Source organism: Ammospiza nelsoni, chromosome 9, assembly GCF_027579445.1.
Source record: "Ammospiza nelsoni isolate bAmmNel1 chromosome 9, bAmmNel1.pri, whole genome shotgun sequence".
Lineage (NCBI taxonomy): Eukaryota > Metazoa > Chordata > Aves > Passeriformes > Passerellidae > Ammospiza > Ammospiza nelsoni.
The window spans coordinates 18396613-18421487 of NC_080641.1; the positions used below are offsets into that span (position 1 = coordinate 18396613).

At 36.4% G+C, this 24875-nt stretch overlaps 1 protein-coding gene across 2 annotated transcripts in view; it reads left to right on the top strand.

The window, feature by feature from the left end:
• The window catches only part of DPYD (dihydropyrimidine dehydrogenase), a 338172-nt gene that overhangs the window by 48076 nt on the left and 265221 nt on the right, over window positions 1-24875 (top strand). For both annotated transcript variants that reach the window (XM_059478500.1, XM_059478498.1), the window contains exon 3: window positions 6651-6733. In XM_059478500.1, coding sequence (XP_059334483.1) covers window positions 6651-6733 — 83 coding nt within the window. The remainder of the gene's footprint in view (window positions 1-6650; window positions 6734-24875) is intronic.

The window sequence follows — 24875 nt, forward strand, 5'->3', positions numbered from 1 at the left end:
CTGATGTATTATCCATTGCCAAAACACGTGGTGTCTGCATCTGCTCTGACAGCAGCAGGTTGTATTCAAGCAAGATACCATACCCTTATGTGAGCATGAAGTCTGTGATAAATTTGCCACTTGAAATTTCTGCGTGAAACAGCATGAAAAGGAAGTTAGCAGAATGCCATCTCTGCACTGAACATCTTTCACAGCACCAGTAAAATTGCAAACTAGAGTGTTAACTATGTTTAACAAGTAATTAGCTTCTATATGATTACCTGTCTTTGAGGATTAAATGTGTCATATTTTGAACTGGGGAAAGTTAAAAAAATCCAAAATTGTCTGCTTTCATTTAAGAATTTATACTTGCTTTAACTGTAGTATTTCTGTAATACTACAGTTAATACTACTGTAATAATTGTTACCAAAATTCCACGCTTGCAGTTTCAGAAAACAGCACATGCATCAGTATTTCCTGGTATCAATTCTGTATTAGCAATATATCTCCTGTTTGTGGAGAAAATGTGATATTTGTTCTTGAGTTTGCATGTGTGCTATTTTTAGTGCCTTAAATTAATATACTGCTAAAAAAATCCTGAGAAAATTAACATGGTTATGCTAATAAGGCATTGATTAAAGCCTCCCACAATTCTATGAAATGATTTTTCTATTGATTCTTATTTGATTACTAACACTTAGGCTAGTTTTCTCTTGGAATTCTGCTTTTTTGGATGTTCTAATATCTATACTTTTCTAAGAGCTTGTCTGGACAATGTGGCTGTATCATGTAATGAAAAAAATGCTATAACAAATGTTCATGTATTATGAATGGCATGCAGTCAAATGTTATGTAAATACCTGAGGGCTCAATATACTCTCTGCTGATATTAGGAATATGTATGTATTTAAATTTTTTTTTAAAAAAGATCTGTTTTTCCTCTGTGAACAACTGGTCAGTTAGCAGTTTAAACCTGCTCTTTCCCCCTTTCAGAAAAAGAACTCTGTGAGAATGAGTCACAGCAACTAGGAAGAAGGAATTTAGAAAGCAGACATTGCAAAAATGATAATATGTTACAAATAGGAACAAACAGTCCTTTTTATGTGTTTAGTTTTTAAGATCGTTCTTAAGGTAAGGCCTTCTGGCAAATGGCATCAGTTTTGTTAAGTTGCTCAGTATGAAGACAGTTTCAGGAGGCTTCCTGTATGGAATACAGCTATTGGCTCTTGAATAACATTAGAATAAATGCAATATATGTAAGTCATTTTACCCTATAGCAGATGGGAGCTTAAGTCATTGAGAGAAGATCAATGGAATCATTTAGCTTTTTGTGTTGTTTCAGTGTAGAAAGACAGTCTGTTCCAAATCAAGAGAGGAGTCTGCTAAGGATATTTAGGTTTCATTGAAATAAAGCACAGTTCACATCAAAAGAAGATGTGCTATTTCAAATTCATAACAATTGACTATTAGTCTGTTTTTAATATTTTTCTTTGGCATGTAATCCTGTTTAATTAGATTCTACTCTCTCTGTTGTTTCAAGATTCCATAAACTGGAGTCTTATATACCAGCTGCTAAAGCAGGAGTTACTGTCTAAATGATATTCACAATGAGTATTTGGAAGGTTTACAATTATACCCTTGCTAATAAATTGTGCTATTTTCCCCAACAGTTTTAAGTGCTAATCTTCAGAAGGCATTTTAAAATTAGCTAAAATTCTGTCAAGAGATTTACAAAAATTGTTAGCATGAAGATAATTATGTCACAGTCCTTGGACTCCATCTCTGATTGTGTGCATAAATCAGAAAATGTCAGCTGTGTTTTCCCTTAATAATTATCCTTGCAGCAATATATTACAGTTTGGATTACTATTATAGTGTAGCTTTAGGTTTAAAAACCACAAGTTCATTATTTCTGAAGTTTTCTGCTGATGAAATAATTCACATTTCTGTAATAAGTAATATTTGTGTTAACACTTCAGATCTATCAGTAAGTGAAAATCAGCGTTCTACACTTTTTTACACAGTCCCCTAAAGTAATCAGCTTTTCTGTAACTATTTTGTTAAAGGAGGTCCCTTCTATAGTATGGCCAGCATTTTCAAAAGAGCTAGCTGATGTGGTCACCCTTGTAGCATGTGTAGAATTGAAGTTTTAAGGACTTTTTGGACCAATTTTTGGAAATCTTCCTGCTGAATTTTTACCAGATGTAGGTAGATTTTGTAGGTCCTCAACAGTTTTGGTAATCTCTTGTTAGAACCTACGTCCTTAAACATAATGAGTTGAAATATCAGAGTGAGTTAGTAAATCCTTCAGAATTTGGACCAAGTTATCTCATTTTAAGGGCTCAGAAATTTAGGTACAAATACGCTAAATAAATTAGATTTGTCTGCATAAACAGTAGGAAATTGACACAACATACTCTAGGAACCTTTCTCATGAGTTATAAAGAAGAAAATGGGAAAAATGAATTTGTTTTAGCATTAGTACTAATAGCAAATTTGAACTGAATAGGTAAGAGCTATTCTGTCTTTCAATTGCTGTACATTCCTTATGTTTAATACTCAGGAAATTTGACATTAGAAGTGTGAGATTTACTCAAGCTTTCTAAGAAAATTTCCTAAAACCTATGCAGAAGCAATGAATTCTGAGAATTCAACACTCATACTACTAACCTTGAAAACCTCTTTCATAGAAGAGGGATGGTATTTCAAGTAGGACTTTTGATTTGGCGATGTATCAGCAAGGATAAGAGATCTACTCAACCTCAGTGATGCAGGCTGCCTTAGAATAGGTCTCACACTGTTGTGAGTACAAAAGATTTTTATTTCTCGACTGTCTCAAAATGTGTGTAGAGAAATTATCTGTAATTTTGAAAGTCTTCTGTGAAGTACTTCAGGATAGATTTGAAGTAGCAGGATATGGCTTATTGTGATTCCACTCTTGTTTTGGTACTTGGAAGATTTATGGTTGATTTCAATGGGAGTGGGGTCATATTTAGCCCTACTGTATCACAGAATGGGCAAGTTTGAGTTATGGTCTTCCAAGACTGACTCTTACTTCTGAGCAGAGCAGAGGCAGCAGTGCTTTTGTCATTTAGGGACATCCTCAGTGGTGACACCAGGCAGCAGACTGCCGTGCTAGTCTGTTGGTTTCTGAGATACTTCTGCTAGGTTCTTCATTTGACTCAAATGAAGAATTCCTTTTCAATAAGTCAACAAAGAGGGCTTTTTCATCCAAGACAAAAACATAGGTAAGAAGGCTAAGCTGATCAATGTTAAGAGATGGGTTTTAAAGAGTGTGACTTCACTTTTGCCAGAATATCCCAGGTTTTTATTTAAAACCTTGAGAGTTTCTTTATTTGTGTTGCTTGAGCTAGATGGTTTCTTCAACCAGTGTCAGAGTACTTTGGACTTGTCACTTGAAATATCTGAAAATACAGAATTGTGAACACATAGTCTTTGCTCCTAAAGCTTGCAGTTTATTTTATTAACAGAAATAAATTGTAGCAGGGAAAAGTCATATTTTTGTGGTTATGAGAGGAAAAGCTTTTCAACTTGTTCATTAATCTTCCTTCTTCCTCATCTTCATACACTCATTATTCATCTTTCTCATTTCTGGTTATACATTTTACCAGTCTGCTGTGTGTCATGCCACAGATAGTTGTGAATATCCAGTCCACATCTCCATTTTTAACTAGCTGTCATGAAGCTTGAGATCTCATATGATAAATAAGCCATTTATTTATAGATAAAATAGAAATACTTACTTCCTGCTCTTGCTTTTTCACAAAAAGAATTCCAAGTATTTATCCTAGAATCCTATAAGAAGTAGTATTTAGACTTATGTGGCTTTTTTCTATGTAATGGCATTTTGACTTATGATGACCATGTCCCTAATTGCAACTCTGTACTTATTCTTCCTCCCAAACTTCTCAAGGGTGATATTTAATTTAGTATCGTGCAGAACTACAGATCTGCCAACGGCGATAACATATACACTGCTATATAATTATTGAATCCGAGAGTTAAAACTTCTAGACTGTATCTATTCCCACAAAAAATCACTTGGCAGTGAGCCACCAAAAGCAATTTTTTTCATTGCTTGCATTTTGATTTTTTTACTTTAGCTGTTGCTCAAAATGAAACACCTTGGACTTGAATTGCTCATTAGACTTAAATGTATTCTGATGTATTATGGGCCAAAATACACTGTCCTATGCAATGTGCTTATACATATGAATTGTTTGGTAGCATGGATAATAGAATGAACTCAGTTTTTGCTAGTGATTTAATACTTCAGAATGTAAAACTCACCCTGGTCATGGTCTACTGAAGTTTCCTCATTTTCCAGACATTCTTCAGAGTATTCTCATGCTTACAATTTCATTTCAAGCCTTTCTCAGAAACTGATACCCTTTCAGATGATCTACAGTACTGCATGTGAGCTGACACTCAGACACGTGAAGTGTCCTCTATGCACTTGTAGTTATGCTTATTTTTGGTATTTCAGACACCCTTTCCTCCTTCCTCTGCGATGATCAAGCATGCTTGCATGAGTGGAAAAGCAGTGGGTATGATCAGCAGTTGCTTACTCTCCTAGTCAGGACAAATGCAGTAACTTATGGCATGGTCCTGTGAGATCATTCTCCTTCATGAGTTTGCTTCTGGCTTCTTCTCAGTCTGCTTCTGAGCTTTTTTAGCTCATTTTCTTCTAATGACTCTACGGTTTGCTCTCCAACTATTGTACCTTGCATGAGAGCTATTTGTCTGAAAGTAGCTGAGAAAAATACTCTCCAGAAACAATTCTCAGAAATGGTAGAAGTAAGTTCACAAGAATGAATTGTGTGCTCCTCAGATTTTTTGAATCTGTAGTGAGGTGCTAGTGAACAATGGATCTTGGAGCAGTATTCCAAATTACATTTCCTCTGGCTTCTATTTCCCTGGAGGATGGGAGGTTTAATTTTGCTTGCACAGATACTTGCATCTTAGTATTGATGAAGTGACAATCCTTCATTAATTAGTATTGTTGATTTGGATTTCTTTTATATATTTTAAATGACTAGCCTGCCTGTATGTGCTTGGAGCTGAAGGTCAGTGTATGCTGATCTGATTAATGGAATACTTCATTGTACAGCTTCCATATTTCTTTTACAATCCCTTTGACTCTTCAAGTATCATTTTGCTATGCAAAGGACAACTGATTGTAACATAAACAAACAAATTAACATATCACTTTAACTGTGGGACGAGACTTACTGTGACATGCGTAGTTTTTACGGAGGAGAAAAAAGATGTCAAAATATGTCAAATATGTGTAGCTCTGTTATTTTTCTGCTCAGAAATGTATTGTTGAAGCTTTAAAACTTTGTATTAAAAGATCTGTAGTCTTATCTAAAAATAATGATAGTTTAAATGTTAATTGGGCAAGATAAAATACATTGCTAGGTCATTTATAAGAATCTAATAATTTCCTTTTCAGTAATGCTTTTGTAGCCTCAGATTGAATGTAATTATAAAAATAAGGAATCAATGCAAATAAGAAAAAAACAATAGATAACTCCTATTGTATTTATTATAACTAGTTTTAAGATGTGGTCTTAAAGATGAAGTCACTTATTAAATACTATGAAAGCAATGTGACCAAATAATAGCGCCCATAATTTCTTTAAAATTATGGCTACATATAGAGCCTGGCAATCCTGCCTTTGAAGTTTGTTAGCAAACGGAGCTGGTCTGCTTGCAACTTGTTTCTTTTAAACCCATATGGCAAAATTATGCCTCCCTGAGGTAACTTTTGGTATTGGAGAAAGTTGTTGTGTAGAACAGGGGTAACCTAAAAGCCTCCTGTATTGATGAAGCCTCAAGAGAATATAAAAATCCTATGGAAGATGCAGATGATTAGAGAATTCTTGTTCACTGGCATTTCAGACTCACTTTGTACAGACACAAATTACTGCACTTCCCAGCATCTTCTGAATCAATTTTACTGTCTTTGTGGCAGCAGAAGAAAAGCATCAGTGCTCTGAAGTAATGGAACCAGTCACACATTTAGTAATAATTTACAGAATATATCAAAGTTTTACTTCATTTATTGTGACAAAATTGTAGGTTTCATATTACTTTTATAAATATTGGTTAGCTCTAATCTGGAAGAAACATTGTGGTTAAGGTGTCTGTAAACAATTAAGCATTTCAATTTCTGTTAGGTTTTAAAAATTAAGTAGGAATTAAATATGACTGGTTTTTTTCCAGCAATCCTGCCTGTTTTATTGGGATGTAATTTATACATTTTATAATAATCATAATAATAATAACAATAATAGTAATAAATGCTCATTCAGGTTTCTGTTCTCCTGTTTGTGTGCTATAGTAGCATTGTAGCCTCACACAGAGATAAATGAAAAAAAAATAAAGAAGAAAAAGTAAAAATTCTATAAATTTCATTATGGAAAATTTATAAGATGATTTCCATGACAACCATATAATAAGATTCATGTTTACTTTAGTTCTGAGTTCGCAATGTCTTTTTAATGACTCCCATGTAATTAAAACAGAATGCATAATTTGAGGTAACATAGTATAAATCAGTTTTGTTTGCATGATGCTGAATACTGTCAATACATGTACAATGAACTGTTTAAGAGCCTTACATGGATATGTCCATTTGTTGCAGAACTGTGAGAAACTGGAAAATAATTTTGATGACATCAAGCACACGACTCTTAGTGAGCGAGGAGCACTTCGAGAAGCAATGAGGTAAGTCTGGGTCACCATAGCAACAGTCACAGATGTGGTAAAGAAAGAGTCATTCTTCATTATTGGGGGAACAAATGAGTTCATTGCCACCATTCAGCTCTATTCTCTAAGGTATTAATTTGTCAGTGGAGAGGCTTCCCTTGAGGCTGTACTTTGGTTTTGAAGCTGCATAAATGTTAAGCCTGACTGCACAGTAAAAAAATGTAAATGTTTAATTTGTTATTTAAAATGCTTAAGGGGTGCCTTGCTTTATATTTATACTAAACTGTGAGTGAATGAAAATATTGTTCATCTAAATTCTGTAAGTGTTAAAGCAATTGTACAATGGTGTCTGAACAAACCTGTATCTGCTTTAAATTGAATTTGATTTTTATGTATGTAGTTCCTGTGTACTCTGATTTTATCACCAAAATTAGGTGATTTTGGTTTTGGTAATGGAATGTAAGAATCTGTCAGGTCCTTTATGTGTTGTAGAGATGTATATTTTGTTTAATATCATATTTTTGTGCTTAATATTTATTAGAGGAGTTTAAAATTAGTCATAAGATGAATTTTCTGCCATCCTTACTTGCACTGGAGAGTATTTGGGTACAGGACTCTAAAGTCCTGCCAGATTCCAGTGCCTGGAAAAGGGAGTGATTACTGTGCAGAAAGGTGGTGGAATTGAAGACACGTTTTCCAAAGTAACTCACTGAATAATCAGGAAGATGTTATTTATAGTGTTATGTGTGAATCAGAAAATTATATAAGCTTCACTTTTAAAGGTTTTGAAATTGGATAGTAAAATGTAATGATGCAAACATAGTGCTTCATCTCATTTGCCTCATCTCAGAGTAACTTCTTACACTTGAACCAGTGCAGTAAAAAGTAAAAACAACAACAATCCCCCTAAGAATCCACTTGATGAAATAAATACACATATTTGCTTTGACTGTGTCCGTTATCCATTTAAATTTATGGATGTGTGTGAATGACTTGATTTGCATGAATTACGTTCACGATGCTCGTCTCATGTGCACTGACTGTTTGAAAAGGTATTCTTACCTACAAGTATTCTGAACATTTCAACTACCAATGCTGCAAATAACTGTAAAAATAATGGCATTCACCTTTCTAATAGTGATTTTTGCTTTATGCTTGTGTTACTTCATATGTTTAGGGTTTTCTCCAATGTGATTGGTCATCTGTATACATAAGTCTTGCATCTAGTGTCAAAAAATGGAAAGTGATTTAAAGTAAAGATTTGGGGAATTTTTGGCAAATGAAGCTGCCTTTAATATTTCCAACAAATTGGATTTCAGGTTGTTGCTGTCCTGTAACAGTGTTCAGGTTTGTGACGTTTTGCAATGCATGACTCAGCAGGGATAATATTTAAAAAACTTGGGAGCTGACAGCTCTTCCATGATCAACATTGAATAGCAAGGGGAGCTTTGGCATTTCAAAGGTCATGTTTCTGTTACAAAGTCTGTTTAGAAGATTCTTGTGATTCTTTGCTGTGCAAAATGCTTTACTATCTCATAAATTTGTATCCTGGCTATTTCTGTGAGTGTACAAGCCATTCTGAGAAATAGTTATTGATTGTGAAGAGTGACAGATATTGTGCAGTGCTGGAATTCTCTTAATTGCAGTCAGTATTGTGTGGTTGGTTGTTTCCTTAGTTGCTTTTTTATTTTGAGATAAAGAAAATACCTGACTTACTAAATTTATACTATTGTATGTTTTTATAACATACTTGAGTGCCACATGAAAGATGGAAAATGTTAATTTAGCTGCATGTAGGTGTACATATTTTTCTAAAGGTGTGTGAAAGATACTTGTTGTTTTAGCTTGTACAGTTCTTTCTGCTGTATAGTCACCTCATTTACTGTGTGGCTGCATTTTTCTTTTTGGATCCCAAGATTATCTGTATGTGTGTAATTCAAATGGTACATTTTTCTAGATTCAAGTTCACTTTTCCATTCCATGACAGGAGTAGACATTGGACCAGGCATGGGAGGACATAGATTTGCTGACCTCAGTATTATGAGGTACCTGCCTCCTTTGGGTAAGGGAAGCTTCTGGAGAGGGTTGCACATTGCACAAAAGCACTAAAATCATGTGGGCATGAAAGCAACAGCAACAAAAAAATCCTAGCTGGATAGCTAAGTGGATATATGTGGATCTCAGATGAGCCTTAAGTTGAGTGGGCAGTCTGCCCAAATCCACTCTGATTTCCCAGAGTGGTGCTACTGGTCTGCCAGATGAGAAAGACAATGAACACTTTTTCCCAATGCTCCTGTTTGGAACGAGACCTTCCATTTTAACTTCATCTTTGAGAAAAATGGCCAATTTAATATGGGTTTCAATACACTTCTAGTCTATGAGTATCACTGTGCTCTGCATAAACAAATACTAATATCCAAGAAGGATCTTGTTCTGTTTCGAGCTCTTCAGTATTCAAATTGAGGACTACATGAAAATTATCTTTCTTGTTCATGTATATAGATGTATGCAAAATAAACTTTCTGAAGGGCTTTGAAATTATCACAAAGCCTACAAACTTTTTCTACTTCTACTTTACACTTATTCTAGATTTTGAATGAGATAATGAGCTGATAGTAGTTTGCCATTATTCAGTATATAAAGAGTGGTATTCTAAGAATTTGATTTACTTGTGATCGCACATAAAATCCATAAAGCATTCAATTCATTTAATGTTTTGCTTATTTTGTTAATGTACTCCAAATGTTTTATTTATTACTATATTTTAATGCAGCTGTAAAGCTGAAATAAACAATAAAAATCCATTAGTTTTTTGAATTGGAGTTTATAAATGGACAGACTATTGCTTGCTTACCTTGAATATGTATATGATAAATTAATTGGGTATTTTATGTAGTAACTTGTCAGAAAAATATAGCTATATACCTATAATGTCAGGTTGCATAAGTAAGAGCACTGTTATTTCGTTAAACAAAGCTCGATTTGTTTTTAACATATAATTAGTGGGAAAAATCTGGATCCAAATCATCAGTAAAGATTAATCTAGAATTTTAAAGGAGCTTTTAGACTGTTTTTTCTGCTACAAGGAGATAACTATTTGAGGAGCAGGAAGTGGTGTAGCTGGGTGCTGACACTGGGAGTCTTTTCATAGGTGGTGAAACCAGAATGTGGACTGCTCCAGTAGGCATTTCTAGGGAAACTAGGGTAGAGTAGCCTTGAGGAGTCTTTAAATTAGGCGAACAATAATGATAACCCTGCTCTCTCAAATTATAAGGTAACTTTAGGGAGAAGTGTGGCAGGAATCCAAACTCAGTTATTAATATCAAATTGGATATTAATAAATTACTAAGATAAGGTTTAGTGAGTTACTGGGTTTAAAAAGGACTAATTTCAAAAAGCAGCAAACATCAGTGGGCTGGATTATTTTTCTTGCTCAATTTGTTCATTCTGTGTACAGGCATTCATTGTTGTCATCAAGAGAGAGAATCAGAATTGATGAAATTGGGAGGTTGAAGATGATCTAAACATGCGGTCTCTGCATTTTTTTGATTGCATATCAGCAAAATATTTTTGAGCATGCATCCCCCATATTTGTGTGTTTGTACATGTATTGCCACTATACTAATATTTTGTATCTTATAGAACACACCTCAGAATGGAAATTAAAAAAAAAAAGACTGATAAAGATGACATAAAGACTACTTAATTTAAAAAAATTATTAATTGCACAGAAAATATTTTCTTCCCACATTGACATGGTTTGTCTTGTGCATGCTCTGCTTTGGAGATTATTGATCTGGACTGTCTTACCAGCTCAGAGCAGGGTCAAGTAGAGCAGGTTGCTTAGGGCTGTGTCCAACAAAGTTCTTTCTGCATCTTCCAGGATGGATGTTTCACAGACTGTCTAGTCAAACATCCTCACATTAAACAACAGCAAAACTGAAACAAAAAAAGCTTTAACAGAACTCCACTTCAGCTTGTGCCTGTTGTTTCTTGCCCTTTTGCTGGGGACCATTCAGAACAATCTGTCTCTGTTGTCTCTGTTTCCTCCCATCAGGTATTTATACGTTTGGTAAGGTTCCCCCCTGAGCCTTCTCTGCTCAGGGCTGCATGTCCCCATGTCTGTCAGCCTCTCCTCATATGACAGACACTCCAGCCCCTCAATCACCTCAGTGCCCCTTTGCTGGGCTCCCTCCTGTGCATCCCCCTTTGCCTTGGCCTGGGGGACCCAGCACAGGACACAGCACTCCAGATCTGTCTCACCAGTACTGGGCAGCAGAGAAGACTCTCCACACTCAACCTACAGGACTGCTGGCCTGTGCTGCAAGGACTGTCTCATGGTTTGTGTTGTCCTTCAGGACGCCCAGGGCTTTTCCTGCAAAACTGATTTCCAGCTGGTTGTTTGCAGCCTGTACTGGTGCCTGGGGATGTTCCTCCCCAGGGGCAGGATTTCATGGTGGGTTGGTTGGTTTGTTTGTTTTTTGGTTTTTGCTTGTATGTTTTTTAATGTGGTTTCTGCAGGCTTGTTCCTCCAGCCTGTCAACAGCAGCCCAGCATTTTGGAGTGTCACCACTCAGCAGGTGTTAGATTGCTTTTGAATGCTGTATATATGTTACTATGTGTTCTAGACCCATGTCTCGTGTACATTTCATGATCCTGGTGTCAGACAAATGAATCCATAGCATTTCAAAGCAAACTTTTTCTGAATGTAGTGTTGCAGTTGCTTACTTACCAGCTGAGTTGGGGAGCCACCATGGTGGGTTAAGGCAGTGAGCAATCAGCAAGGCTGGAGAGGTGTTAATACGTAAATGGGTCCTACTCGTAGGTGGATATGGAGATGGTCTGTCTTGTGAATACTGAGTATGTGTGAAAGCTTTGCAAGTCAAAATTAAAGCTGAGTATTTTTGTGTAGTCTTCTCGTTATTAAAGGAAAATTGAAACATATTTATTTGTACTTTGAAATGGGAAAGTTTGCTTATCTGTTTAAATCAGTATAAAAGATACCAAATTCATTTAGAATTTCCTTGTGCATTCATATATTTGCATATGGTTTCAGATAATATGAACAAGGGAGTGAAGCTTCAACTGTGATTTCCAATTTGCTAGAAACAGTTTCTGTTAATGATGATATTCACTGTTGTCTTGACAACTGTGCAAGCTGGGGTTAGTAATAATCAGGCTTCTTTTAATATGGTCTAGACTCTCAGATGTATTTGACAAATAGTTTCTATGACTGGGCAAAACCCAAGAAAATTGCAGTGTAAGAAGTTCCAAGGTTTCACAAGTATTCATTAGTTTGCATAGTAAAAGCTGGAAATTTAAACATGTAAACAAAACAGGTCTGTAGTGCAAACTACAAAACACGTAGTTACCTGAGGGAGCTGGAGTTTGGTCTGGAGAGGAGGAGGCCCGGGCCAGAATTTACCATTCTCTACAACTGCCCACAAGGAGGGTTTAGCAAGATGGGGGTTGGCATCTTCTCCCATGCAAACAGAGATAGGGCAAGAGGGCGTGGCCTCAAGCTGTGCCAGGGAGGGTTCAGGCTGGACATCAGGAGGAATTTTTTCACTGAAAGAGTTGTAAAACATTGGAGCAGGCTGCTCAGGGAGGTGGTGGAGTCACCATCCTGGAAATGTTTAAGAAACAACTGGATGTGGCACTTAATGCTGTGGTTTAGTGGCCAAGGTGGTGTTTGGCCAAAGATCATTGGTATCAATGATCTCAGGGATGTTTTCCAAACTTAATGATGCTATGAAAATAGCCACTAGCCTTGTGTTAGCGTGTTATTTGGGATTTAGGGAGTAAGTCCAAGTTTCTCTTCTACCTTCTTCTATATTTACATTATCTCCAGTGCAATCACTTGAATGCTGCTTAGGGCATGCTTTTTGGAGAAAAGCAAGTGACTGATTCTTATGTATTTAACAAAAATGTTGTGCTGCTTCCAAACGGCAACAACACTTTGCATCTTGGGTGACCAGCTCGTGTTCCTCTGATACATCTATCTCAGCACCAAGAAACAAACACCCATTTGCCACAGAGGACATATTAATTAGGTAAGCCACTGATTGGATTCTTGATTTAGACCCTTATTTAGACGGCATTTGGCTTAGAGATACTCCCTAAAAAAATTAGCTGCAGAGGTGTTCTCAAAGTGAAAAGAAAAAATTCCATAAAACTGTGGAGTTGAGGGAATGTCTAACTTGGTCCTCTTGGAACTTGTTTTCTATATATGCATCTTCACAATTTTATAAATTTACCATATTATTAATAGCATATGGAGATGAGATGCTGCAAAATGGAAGTGTTTCTAGTTGTGTTTGGTGTTGCATAGAAATGAATGCAGAATGTTAAAGCACTTGAGAACTTTTAATAGTACTTCCATTATAAAAACCCATGTGGCTATAATTTTGAGTGCCATTTTGAATCAGAACTTCACTATCATTCTTAGTTTACATTACAGATCAAACAGATTGCCAACATCACTTGCACTGATGAAGCATTAGCCATATGCCTTCGCACTGCAAGGCTGCCCTGGATATGGATAGCTGCGACTAACCAAGCTGCTTCTGTGCTAGAAGCTGTTTAGTGGCATTAACAAGGCACTGTTAAGCTGTGCCCATGCAATTTTACCATGCTCTTTGTTGGCTTACTAACTTCTGAGTCACTCACTAGCCACCCTTTGAGAGCCTTGGATGAATTGCTCAGATCTGGCCATGATGGAATAATTTCGGTCTATAGACAGATGCTGCAGAGCTGTAACACCAAGCATATACAGGAACCCATGACATTAATGTAATTATTTTTGTGATAATTATTATAACTTGCATTGTCTTTGTCTTTCCATTTCTATGGAAAGTTAAAGAACTTCATATTTGATTTTGCAACTAAAAAGAAGGTTCTGATATGCGTTAAGACCATTTTTCAGGTGTCACTTACTGAAAATTTTGTGGAACTAGTGATAATGCTTAACTTTGGCACTAAAGAATGTAACTGCATTGCCTTATGTATATTTTTCAAGTATAAATCAAGACAATTATAAAGTACCTTGTTTTGAGCATGATTGTGATACTGTTCTATTGAATATCAGCTTCATAATACTTTCCCCAGAAATTTTAAAACTGAAAAGCATTTCCAAGTTTGTCAGCTGATTGTTTCACATCCCTTGTTCAAAGTATTGTATTTAATTTCTTATTTTTAATTTATGAGTTATATTTTTTTTTTGGTCCAGTGATAGGCTGATTTATTTAGATGTTACAGAGGAGGAGATTAAGATAATTTAGATTGTTTTCCTTTGAATGTTCCTTTAGTCACCTAGCCAGGATAAACTGACAAATACAACTTTCACTGATTATGTTTCTGAATGGCAAATATGAAAGGATATTGATTTTTTTTTGCTATTCCAGTTGGCAATGTAGATTTGCAGTTACTTTACATCAGAGGTTTGAATTATGCCTTGTAGTGTATATAACTTGTACATGGATGTAGAACAAAAACATTGTGAGCAAAACAGCAAAATAAATAATATTTACAGGTTTGAAAACTGCATTATAATTGCTACTTTTGTTGATATACTGAAATGCGCTTTAGGAAGCATCTTACATGAGCATTTTTGAGAAAATCTTGTATGTTTCTCACATGCTCTTTTATATGTATTACTGTGACCGAAATATGCTTTGGGTCTGTTCTGAGTATGGTAAATACAATGTTCCTGTATTTGTGTGTAGTATTCCCAAGAAATATTTCAGAGGGGAGAGGAAAAAAAACACCGACTTTGTGACACTTCCACTGAGGAGAGCCTAGTTTTGGTTTTGAACCATTTAGTTTTATGATTTAAAGAAAAGAATTGGATAAAAGTCAAAATTTGGTTTTTAACAACCTGCAGGAGATGTTTTCTGATGTTGGTGGTGAAAGAGATTTTGAAAACCACTGTGACAGATGGTTTACCGCAAAGACTCCAAAGGTGGTGTGCAGAGGGTGCAGCATCGTACCTTTCAGTGACTAATAGCCACTCGTGCAGAGTAGAAAATTACACCATGGAATTTGGAGTTCACTTCATGGCTTCCCTCTTTGTTGTTTTGTAAAATGCCAAGTTTGAAAATATTTCTGAAATGTCTTCTTTGCTACCATTAGCATTCAGGAAAATGTGTTCTGAATTGCCTGAGAGATGATGTATAAAATATGGACTACCAGCCTATACACTTCAAAAGAGGTTTTGGTTCATGAAATATAAATGTAAAAAAAAAAAAAAAAGTATAGATATGAGTGAAGAAAATCTTCTGGTGGTTTTGCTATGAGCCGTGGCTTTTTGTAGACTATTGATGCTTGATTTTGTGTTGCAGGGCTGTGGATGGTTTAGGTAAAAGGTTGCATTTTACCATTTTAAACCATAATGAAAGTTTGGTATGTATACAGAAGTTGGGTGTGTTGCAGCTTTGGCTAAGAGGTCAGGTGTTTTAGTGGAAAATGTTGAAGCTCATGTTTTATTTAGAAATCATTCGTTTAATCTGTAGCCAGTCTACTGAGAGTACCACATTCCACATGTATTTAACAAAGGCCATTTCCTACAGTTTTGTCTACAGTCAGAAACCAGTCTGTCTTTACAAATGCTGTTTTACGTATATCTGAACTTATTTCTTTTCAGACATTTACTGTAGTTCTCAAAAGCCTGAAAAAGTGTAATCTTTTTTCCTCCTTTGTGTTGTTCTTGGACTTTCTGTTGCAATGGATGTCTTAGAGTACATTCTCTTTGGAGTTCAGGATACAAAGCAAAGCTAAGAGTTTGAGGAAAAAATACAATCTTCATTGAAAATTGCATTATTAGGTAGTGTGTCCTTCCATTGTATGTTGATTGTTGCCAGGTAATCATTATCTTTTCTGATTGTGGTGGTGTGCTGATTTGGGTGGGATACAGTTAGCTTTCTTCACAGCAGCTGCTCTGGGGGGGCTGTGTTTTGGGTTTGTGCTGAAAGCAGTATTGATAACACAGGGATGTTTCAGCTATTGCTGAGCAGCACTTGCACAGTCAGGGCCTTTCCTGTTCCTCACCCTACTCCCCAGCAAGGAGGCTGGGAGGGGACACAGCCAGGACAGCTGACCCCAGCTGACCCAAGGGATATCCCAGACAGGTATGGAGGTGTATGGAAAGAGGGGTGGGGTAGACATTCAGAGTTATGGTCTTTTGTCTCTTCCCGAAACACTAGACTGCCAGTGTAACATAGTGAATGTGTTCCTGGTTTTGCTTTGCTTGCATATGCAGCTTTTGCTTTACCTACTCAACTGATTTTGTCTCAGCCCATGAGGTTTCACTTTTACTGTTCCAATTCGCATCAGGAGAGTGTGAATGAGTGGCTTGGTGAGGCTTAGTTTGTAGCTGGGGTTAAACCATGACGTGTGTTTAGAACCCCTTCGTTATAATGACTGTTATTAACTACTGCTACTTACCTTTTTTGCTGCCTCTCAAAAGTTCCAGTTCTATATTATACCGGCTGTTGCGGTTTTTGGATGTAAGAGCAAACATCATTTTCCTAGAAATGTTTTGTATGTTGGGGTGAGGGTGTTTCAGAGATTAAACTGTGGGTCCAGCTGTGCCCTAAGATATTTACCTTCCATCAAAGTTAATCTGTCCTTCCCCTGTAGACTTCTGAATTTAAATCCTGTTTATTTATTTGAGGCTGTTTGGGAAAAGAAGAAAAGATTATCTAAATTTAATGTTCTAATGGAATCAACCTGTTTATTGAAAGTAAGACTGTAAAGTGTACTGGACTTGTTAAGAAACACTGGAATCAGTACCATACATTTGACTAACTGGATACGAAATTTAACAGAAACCGTTTCCCATCCTTAGTTCTTCAGAACAAAGATACTTTACATAGGAATCTGTTTCATTGGAGCTTGCTGTTGATGGGCAGCCATTTAAGCCCTAGACCACTTTATGTTTTTCAGAACACCACCCAGAGGCTTTCCCTGCTAGTGCCCAAGACAAGGCTACTAAATCTCGAGGCATTTCTGGGACTGAGGAAGGTTAGGATCTCAGGCAACAGTTTGTACAGAGAAGCTGCTTGCAGATTGAGACAAACATAGGAGTTGTGGCCGAGAATAAAGGAACAAACTATTCTGGAGTGACGCCTCCTGCCATCTTGAATGCCCAGGACTGCTTATCTGGGGTGTGCTTTGTAAGGTGCACAGAGTGTTGGCAGTGACAAGGTTCTTTGTGGAACAGGCATTTCCAGAAGGCTTCAATTTGTATGCATTTAGTGTATTTAGGTTGTTCAGCATTAGTTCTGGTTTGGTCCAATACCAAAAATTAAGGTGATTTGTGGTTTGGTGGTTGTTTTGTTGGGTTTCTTTTGTCCCCAGGAAGAAAAAAAAAAGGTCTCTTCTATAAAATAAATCCTGACCTGTTCTAAATATCACCATAGAATTGCACCAATTCAAATGAATTTTAATAGTTGATCTGTGTATGGGACGGAATGTAATGGAAAGAATTATAATGTGATTTCCATCAGAATACTTAAAAAGACTTGATTTATAATCTGATGCCACACAATAATATTTTAAAATAAGTAAGTTATTTTAAAATAGTATGGCTACTTTTTAAAGTTCTATTTTTAATAGTATTAAATATTTCTACTATTGCCAAATTAAAAATTAGGGATTACTATTACTATATATAGTACTTTTTAAATTCAATAAAATTATTACAGCTGCTATATTTATAAAGACTATTACTTTTATTACTACTATCAAATAGTAGTGTTTAATGGTACTGATCAATGCCCCAAATACTTTTCTTACTGCTATTTTGCCTATTGAAGATTTTTCCACATTTTTGGTCATTAATTAGTATTAACCAAGCATTTCCTTTGTAATTGTTAGTATGACAAATGAAGAAAAATATTTTTAAATTGATATCTGGCAGTATTACCAAAAGGACAAGAAAACACTATTTGAAGAGTGTTTTAAAATAGAAAAAGAAATATGTTTATAAAATAATTTTTCCTCTTTGTCCTACCTGATGTATCTTCCTGATTGAGCAAAAAGTGGTTTTCCTAGTACCTCTTCTTGCTTATCTGTGTTTTTCTAATGAAGAGAAGGTGCACTTGAGCACGTGCAGAACAGTTTCTGTTCCCAGGGAGCTACAGTGGCTTGCTTGGCTCATGGCTGGCTGTTACATGTTGGGCTGTGCCTCACAGTATCCACCCATCAGTCTTCCCATTGCGAATTCTCTTGCATGGCAACTGCTGGTGCTGTTAACCCTCTTCTGTCCTGAAGGGTATTCCCTTGTGGCTTCTCAGATTAAATATTTAATTGGGCTGGGAATTGTTCTTGTAATTAAAGAACCATACAGAGCTGTTTAAAAATACTTTACCAGGAATGGTTATATATTTAGAAGAGGTTGTGGCTGCACTGAGTGTGTTCCACTGAAGAGAGCTGTGGCAGCATGGCTGAGAACCGCTGGCCGTGTGGCTGCAGTAGCCTGAACAGGAGATGTTTCTTGAGTGCATCTGTCAGCCTGTGCTGAGGTGCAGCTGCACGCTGAACAGCACGTGGCACGGCTTCGCTCTGGGTACCTAGAGGAGCGCAAAAGGTTCTGTGTGAGTCCCATGTTCAGTCACAGCCTGCCTGTCAGGTGCTCTCGGTGTCACCTCCAGACACCGGTGCCAGCAGTGCGTGCTGGGCGGGGATGCGCTGCTGCCCCGGGCAGGTGAGAGCTCCCGTGCTGTCCCTGCCATGGCTGGCACAGGGAAGCTTCAGGAACACACTTCCTCAGGCCTACAGGACTAGGTTAGAAGTAAGCTGAAATAAGCACTTTACAGGAAGGATTATTTATGTCGGGTTTAATGCCAGCTGTTTTGTTATAAAAACCCTCTGCTTCTGGGCCACACTGCTCATAGACACAGTCATTCTAGACACAAATCTTTCTGTGAGCAAAATCATAGGGAAAGGCTGGTTATTTCAGAGGAGAGAGACCCACTCTTCACCCAACTGCAGATGAAATCCCTGATTTTCCTTTTATACTACAGGAAGGCATTTAATGAGCAGGGACTATACAGAATGAATCTTTTCCCCTTTTTCTTAGTTGAAATAGATCTGTTTCAGTAAGTGTAAAACTAAGTCCCTGCTTCTATGATCAATTTTTATTCCTTTGTTTTTTTTTGGGTACATTGAGTGAATGAAGAATTGACTCAGACCTTTCCAAATTACAGGTAATCTTTTTGCTATTGGCTTTGTTAACTGTTCTTTCTCCTCCTAGTATAACAATGTCATAACACATAAAATTTATTTTGTTTTAAAACTAAAACTGAAAACAGAGCCTTGAAATGCAACTTCTCTTAATATTTTCTCTTCTATCATACTCATTTCATTCTTGATGTAAAACAAGAATTCATTGCTTTTGTGCTGGGAGTACGAAGCCACAAGTTGATAATGGTAACTCAATGTTTGTAATATAAAGTGCTGTTCCTGTAGTGTGGTCCAATTACACAATAGTAAAGCAGGGATGTAACACAGCAATGCTGCTTTCCTATTTGTTTCAGTAAGTTTAGCACAGCGGGAAACGTGGCATTCTTCCAAGGTAATGCGTCAAGCTTACAGTTGGATGGAAGTGCCAGGGAAATTATTTCAAGTCTTTGCGTGCCAGCTAATAACTCTCGCTGAATGTATGCGACAATTGTCTTGTGAAATGTATTTGATGTCATTTCATTGCAAGGATTTTACATTTTAATTTTGAGATATTATGGTATTCTAGAGATATTTGAAAAAGTTTTTCCGTAGGTGCTACATTTATGGCATTGTAGTTTTAGTAATCAAATGCAATTTCTGTCTGGTTAGACAGTGTGTACACCCTTTTGAAAAATCCTGCTGTATCTTCTGAAATCAGAAAGAAGTACTCCATGAATTAGATCAAATTATGGTCATTGTTCCTCCAAAAATGTCCTATTTTTTGAGGAAGAATATATCTAAAACAAAAATCTTAACTGAAAATATATGCATGATAGCAACAGAATGTCTCATTTCATTTTGAAGTGTGGAAAGTAATAATGTATCAGCCATTTGGCAGCTGGGAGAAACCAGAACTGTCGAGGCATCTTTTTTGGTAGTCATTTTGCTGTAGAGACCTGGGGGTTGGATAGGAATCAGAATTTTTGCAGTTGGTCTTACTCTTCACTAGTTTTCACATTGCTTTAAAGCCATTCCCCAAGTCAGTAAATATCATTGTTGCACTGTGGCATTGACCCACTGCAACTGTCTTAAAGATACATTGATATTCTTTATAGCTTTGAACGGTCCTCAGCAAAATATATACATTTAAAATACCATGGCAGTGGCTTTATAAATAGCTCCATGATATATTTTTTAATGTTTCAAATGTGGTGAGGAGCAGTCACTGCTTTTGGAGCATTAGCAAATAGTTCACAATTAAGGAGTTTAATCTTTAGCCTCACTAGCAATCTTGGAACAGAGGGTGTCAGTGCATACTAAAAACAGTATTGGGTTTTCTTTTTGTGAACCACAGAGAGCTCAGAGTACATCAGTTAGTTCCAAACAGGCTATTGAATCATAGGTAAAAATACCAGCTGTACTGCACCTGGTTTAATTTTATGATTATAAAAGTAAAATTCCTACATCTCGGGCTTTTTTTTTATTAATCCCCACTGCTCATTTTCAGTCAGTATTCTTAGAAGTGTATCTGACACCACTTGCTCAGAGACGTTTTCTCTGTTGGGCATATAATAAAGATAATAATTACTACTAGTGTTTAAAGCTTTCCAAAGATCTTTAGTTAAATACATACATATACCTTTCTTGAAGCATTTCTGAATGCCTTTGGCAGCCCTGATCCAGCAAGTGGAAGGTTCATTGTCATTGGCAGTGTTTGTTGTTCCAGAGGGTGTGTTCCAGCTGGTGGGAGTCGTTTCAACACTGACATGTGAAGAGAATATAAAAGAAAATAAAGAGCAGAGGAGATGCACAGGGGTTAATCAGCCAACCATCAGCCTTGGCCCATGCTCCTGCAGGCAGAAGTACTATCAGGTTTGGGAAAAAGATAAAAGACTACTGAGCTAGCTGAGCATCAAGACCTGCACAGGTTCAGCAAAGCAAACTGCAGACAATTATTAATGGGACTGAAATTAGGGATTCGTCACTACTGATATCCCATAGTAATTCCTGCTAGCATCAAGAGAATCAGCAAATTCTCCGTGCAGTTAATATGGTGAGCTTGCTGACTGCAAATGTGGGCTGTGTATGTTGTCAGCTTTTAAGGGTCCTTGCGCATGAGAATTGCCTCACGCAGTGGGGAGTGAAAGAAGAGCGTGTTGAGTGGATGAGGGTACATGCTGATTTGGCAAAGGAAATAGGATGAATTCCTGGGTCAATAGTGATAATGATCAGAGTGCCTTTCTGATGAATAATTAAGTATGGGGTGGTCAAAATTTTCCTCTCAGTAGTGACATAATTTGGCATAGTAAGTGCCAATATTTAATGAAAAATACCCATTTGGGGTTTTCCAAGCTGGTTTCAGGCTCTTACAGCTGCTTTCATAGCTTTGAAAGCTCTCTTTTGGATTGTAAAAAAACCAAAACCAAACCAACCCCCCTCCCCACATTTGAACATTACCTGTCAGGGGTTTTGGGGACAGCAATCACAAAAAGAGGATCAGTCAAAGATAAAGATCAAAACCACAGAGTGACAAAACATGCTTGTCCCTGGATATCCTGGATCAGAGTATCTGCTCAACACCTTGCTTTGCTTTGATGACTAGTGGTGACACTGAGATGGTGCTGCTTTCTCAGTAACAAAACTCCAGCTGAAGCACTGAGTCAGTATATGTAACATGATGTGATTTTTTTTCACCTATTTCCTTGCAGACAAACAAACATACAGTGAGAGAACAAGTCATTACAGTATGCATTTCGAATGCTACAAGCAGGCCTGAATTAGAAATAAAAAATGAAATCCAAATTCTATGAAATTAAATAGCATCTCTCTTTAATCCAAAGCCTCCTACCTATGGCTGTACAAAGCAGAATGACTGGAAAATTTAAACTTGGTGTTGTGTTTATTGTTATGAATCACTCATTAATTCCCTTGTTAAATTTCATAATTTAATGTTTTCCAGACCTCCAATTATTGTGGCACTGGATTTTCACCAGTATATTTGTAATTATGTCTGTGCATTGTGTGGCAGTGTTGTCTTTTATATTTAGTGTGGAATTCCTTTTAGACAGTAGTAGTGTAAAATAATTTTGAGTGTTCAGAGGCAAAAGAACTGTACCACTTAGATGAAGTGAGGAATATTTCTGAAAGCATAACCTACATTGCTGCTGCAGTCTTACATGTGTCTTAGTGCTTTATTTGCTTTAATATTTAAAATTACAGTTTGATGGTTAATGTTGGAAGTTACTACAAAAAGGGAAAGGAAACTTTCAGCTTTTTTTTTACTGCATCTTGGCTGCAGTTGGAACAATGGGTCAGTGGCAGTAAGTACAGTCTGTTAGTTTCCTGATTTTATTTTACCTTTCCTCCAGTGCATGGATGACAGTCAGTTAATACCTTTATTAATGTTTTATTCATTTTTAATATATTAAAAAAAGTAAGAAAAAAAGCAGTGGGGAGGATTTTTTCTCATCATCATCTCTGATTGCCAAGTTATTTGTATGTAGAGGGAAGATTCTTTTAGTATAATCAATCTGCTGCTACCCATTTTACTGCCAAGCATTCCTTCTCTATGGTAGCGTAATGTTACCTAGGGAACAGCTTAAAGCTGACACATACAGTGGTGCCACAAATTAATTTCACAGTTATCAGGATATAGGGTGATAACAACAACATGAGCTACTGTGAAATTACCATTGTTCCTATTGAGTTACAGTGTAATTATTACTTTTGTGGCAACTATGCAAATAACTCATGTCAGCACTGTAGGATGGGATGTGCATTCCTTTCTCTGATTCAGTACTTTGTGCTTCAGAGACATCTTTATGTGCTATAAACTAGAGCTCAGCTTTGAATTAAAAGCTAAATATGGTTATATCTTCACAAAAAAGAAAGATGAAAAAGAGAAAAGCAATACTTAAGAGACTAAAAACCAAAATCCATTTCAGTCTGTCTATTATCATCTTGAATCACATCTGCAAATATGTGATAATTTAATAGAATAATAAACACACTGTTATTCTTTCGTTGCTTCCAGAATGAGAGTTGGAACCTTCCATCAAAAAGGGAGTTTGAATTAGTTACTTCTATTATAGGATATTTTCATGTTTCTTTGCTACCGTTTTGGTAAAAAGGACAGGTGAAGAGATGTTTGATTACATTTATTCTTATTGACAAGTAGGAAAAAAAAATTGTGGAGCAAGGTTAAGATGCTGTTTCCAGTATATAAGTTGGAATGTATCCTTGGTCCTGGACATTGGACCCTGGTTAAAGCAAAACAGCTGCTGAGGGTTAATGATGGCAGAAGAGCAGGTCAGGTTGTGTGGTGAAGCTGGCACAGGTGTTCCTTGTAGTGTTTGCTTAGAACCAGAAAGAAGTAAGCAAGCTTTGGGAGCTGCAAGGCAGCTTATGTGTTTCCAGAAAGGTAAGATCCTTGAGGTGGTTTTTTTTTTTTTTTTTTTATTTTTCTACCCATAGACTGAGATTTTCAAAAATTCCTATGGAGAGCTTGGACATGCAACTTGCAATTATGTATGGATAGATCACCATAAGAAGCTTTCAAGATTTTTATTCTAGATAAGTGGCTAATGACCAGATTTTCAAAATTGCTGAGAATTCAAGAGCTTGTAATGTTTAAATATTAAAGAAAGAATGTTTTTGAGATGTGCCATTTAGAAAACCATCACAGCTACTATTGCATGTAAAGAATGAACAAATGAAACTTGATTAAATAAGTCCATAATCGTCCAAAAGAAAATCTATATGTATAAGATAACTCACATAAATTGAATCTCAAATAAAAATTGAGAGCAAGATAAATTTCCCTGAAGGACAAAATTCTGATGATGGGCAAGTTTTTTTCTTTTTTTAGAGTTTAGTGAAACTTCATTGACAAATAATTCTAATGTAATGATACTCTCTGATATTTCCCCCCAATTTAAACTCTTAGTTTATATTTTGTGGTATATAAAAAATGAAATTGAAGAAAACATTATTTGATTTTAGTTATGACTTTTCAGACATTCTTTTGCAAAATAATGTTTTTTAATTTATTTGGAAGTATTGTTTTAAATTGCAAGTAGCTTCCAAAAGGAATCTGTTTCCTCAGTTCTTATTTCACTGTATGAACAGAAATACTGAACAGCTTGATGAGCCCGTTTCTGTGAAGGAATAAATATGAACAACATTCTGAGAGAGCTGTCTGTGTCTGTGAGCATTTCTAAAATGTCTGTCTGTACTGTATCACCAACATTTGAACTGCAGTAGTTGGAGTATTTTTCAGTAGTTTGATAGTTGTAAGTCTGTAGAAAAGCAATGTTCTGTTTCTTTCTTGTTCTGGATTTTTTTTTTTTTTGTTGGATCAACACAGTCTGCTCAGGTTTTGCACTGATGGAATGTAGCAGTACCATAAAACCTCTGCAACTGATGATCTTGGGGGGAAGTAATCACAAGATAAATAAACTTTATGTTATGGCTCATTTATTATCCATGTGATGAATAATGGTGGAAAAATGTGTGGTAATTAATGGACTGGCTTCATGGAAAGACTCCTGTTTATCATATGGTTGTTGCTCTTTCTAGTGGTTTTCTGACAAGTATATTTATTGCAGTATGAGGAGGTCACTAATTAATATGGATATTAGTAAGGCTTTGTGATAATACTCTGAAAAATCTGTTTGTTTAAAAATTTTCTCTCTGTCCTCCATTCAGATTTTTTGGTTCCATGCATTGAAGAGCTAAGTCAGTATTTGATGCCACGTTATTGCCCAGGTGCAATAAAGATTACTATCTTTAACCCATATATGTAGGGGGATAGAATATAAGAAAATAAAGATTGTGTAGCAAGTAATCTCACCCCTAAGGAGTTGCAGCTGGGCCAATTATCAAAGATTAGGAGCAGGCCTGACTTTAACAGGCCACAGCTGTAACCAATGAGAAGAAGATGCTATAGAAGAGTGGGGTGGCTGGGTGAGAAGGGAATGGGAGTCAGCTGGCTGCTTTG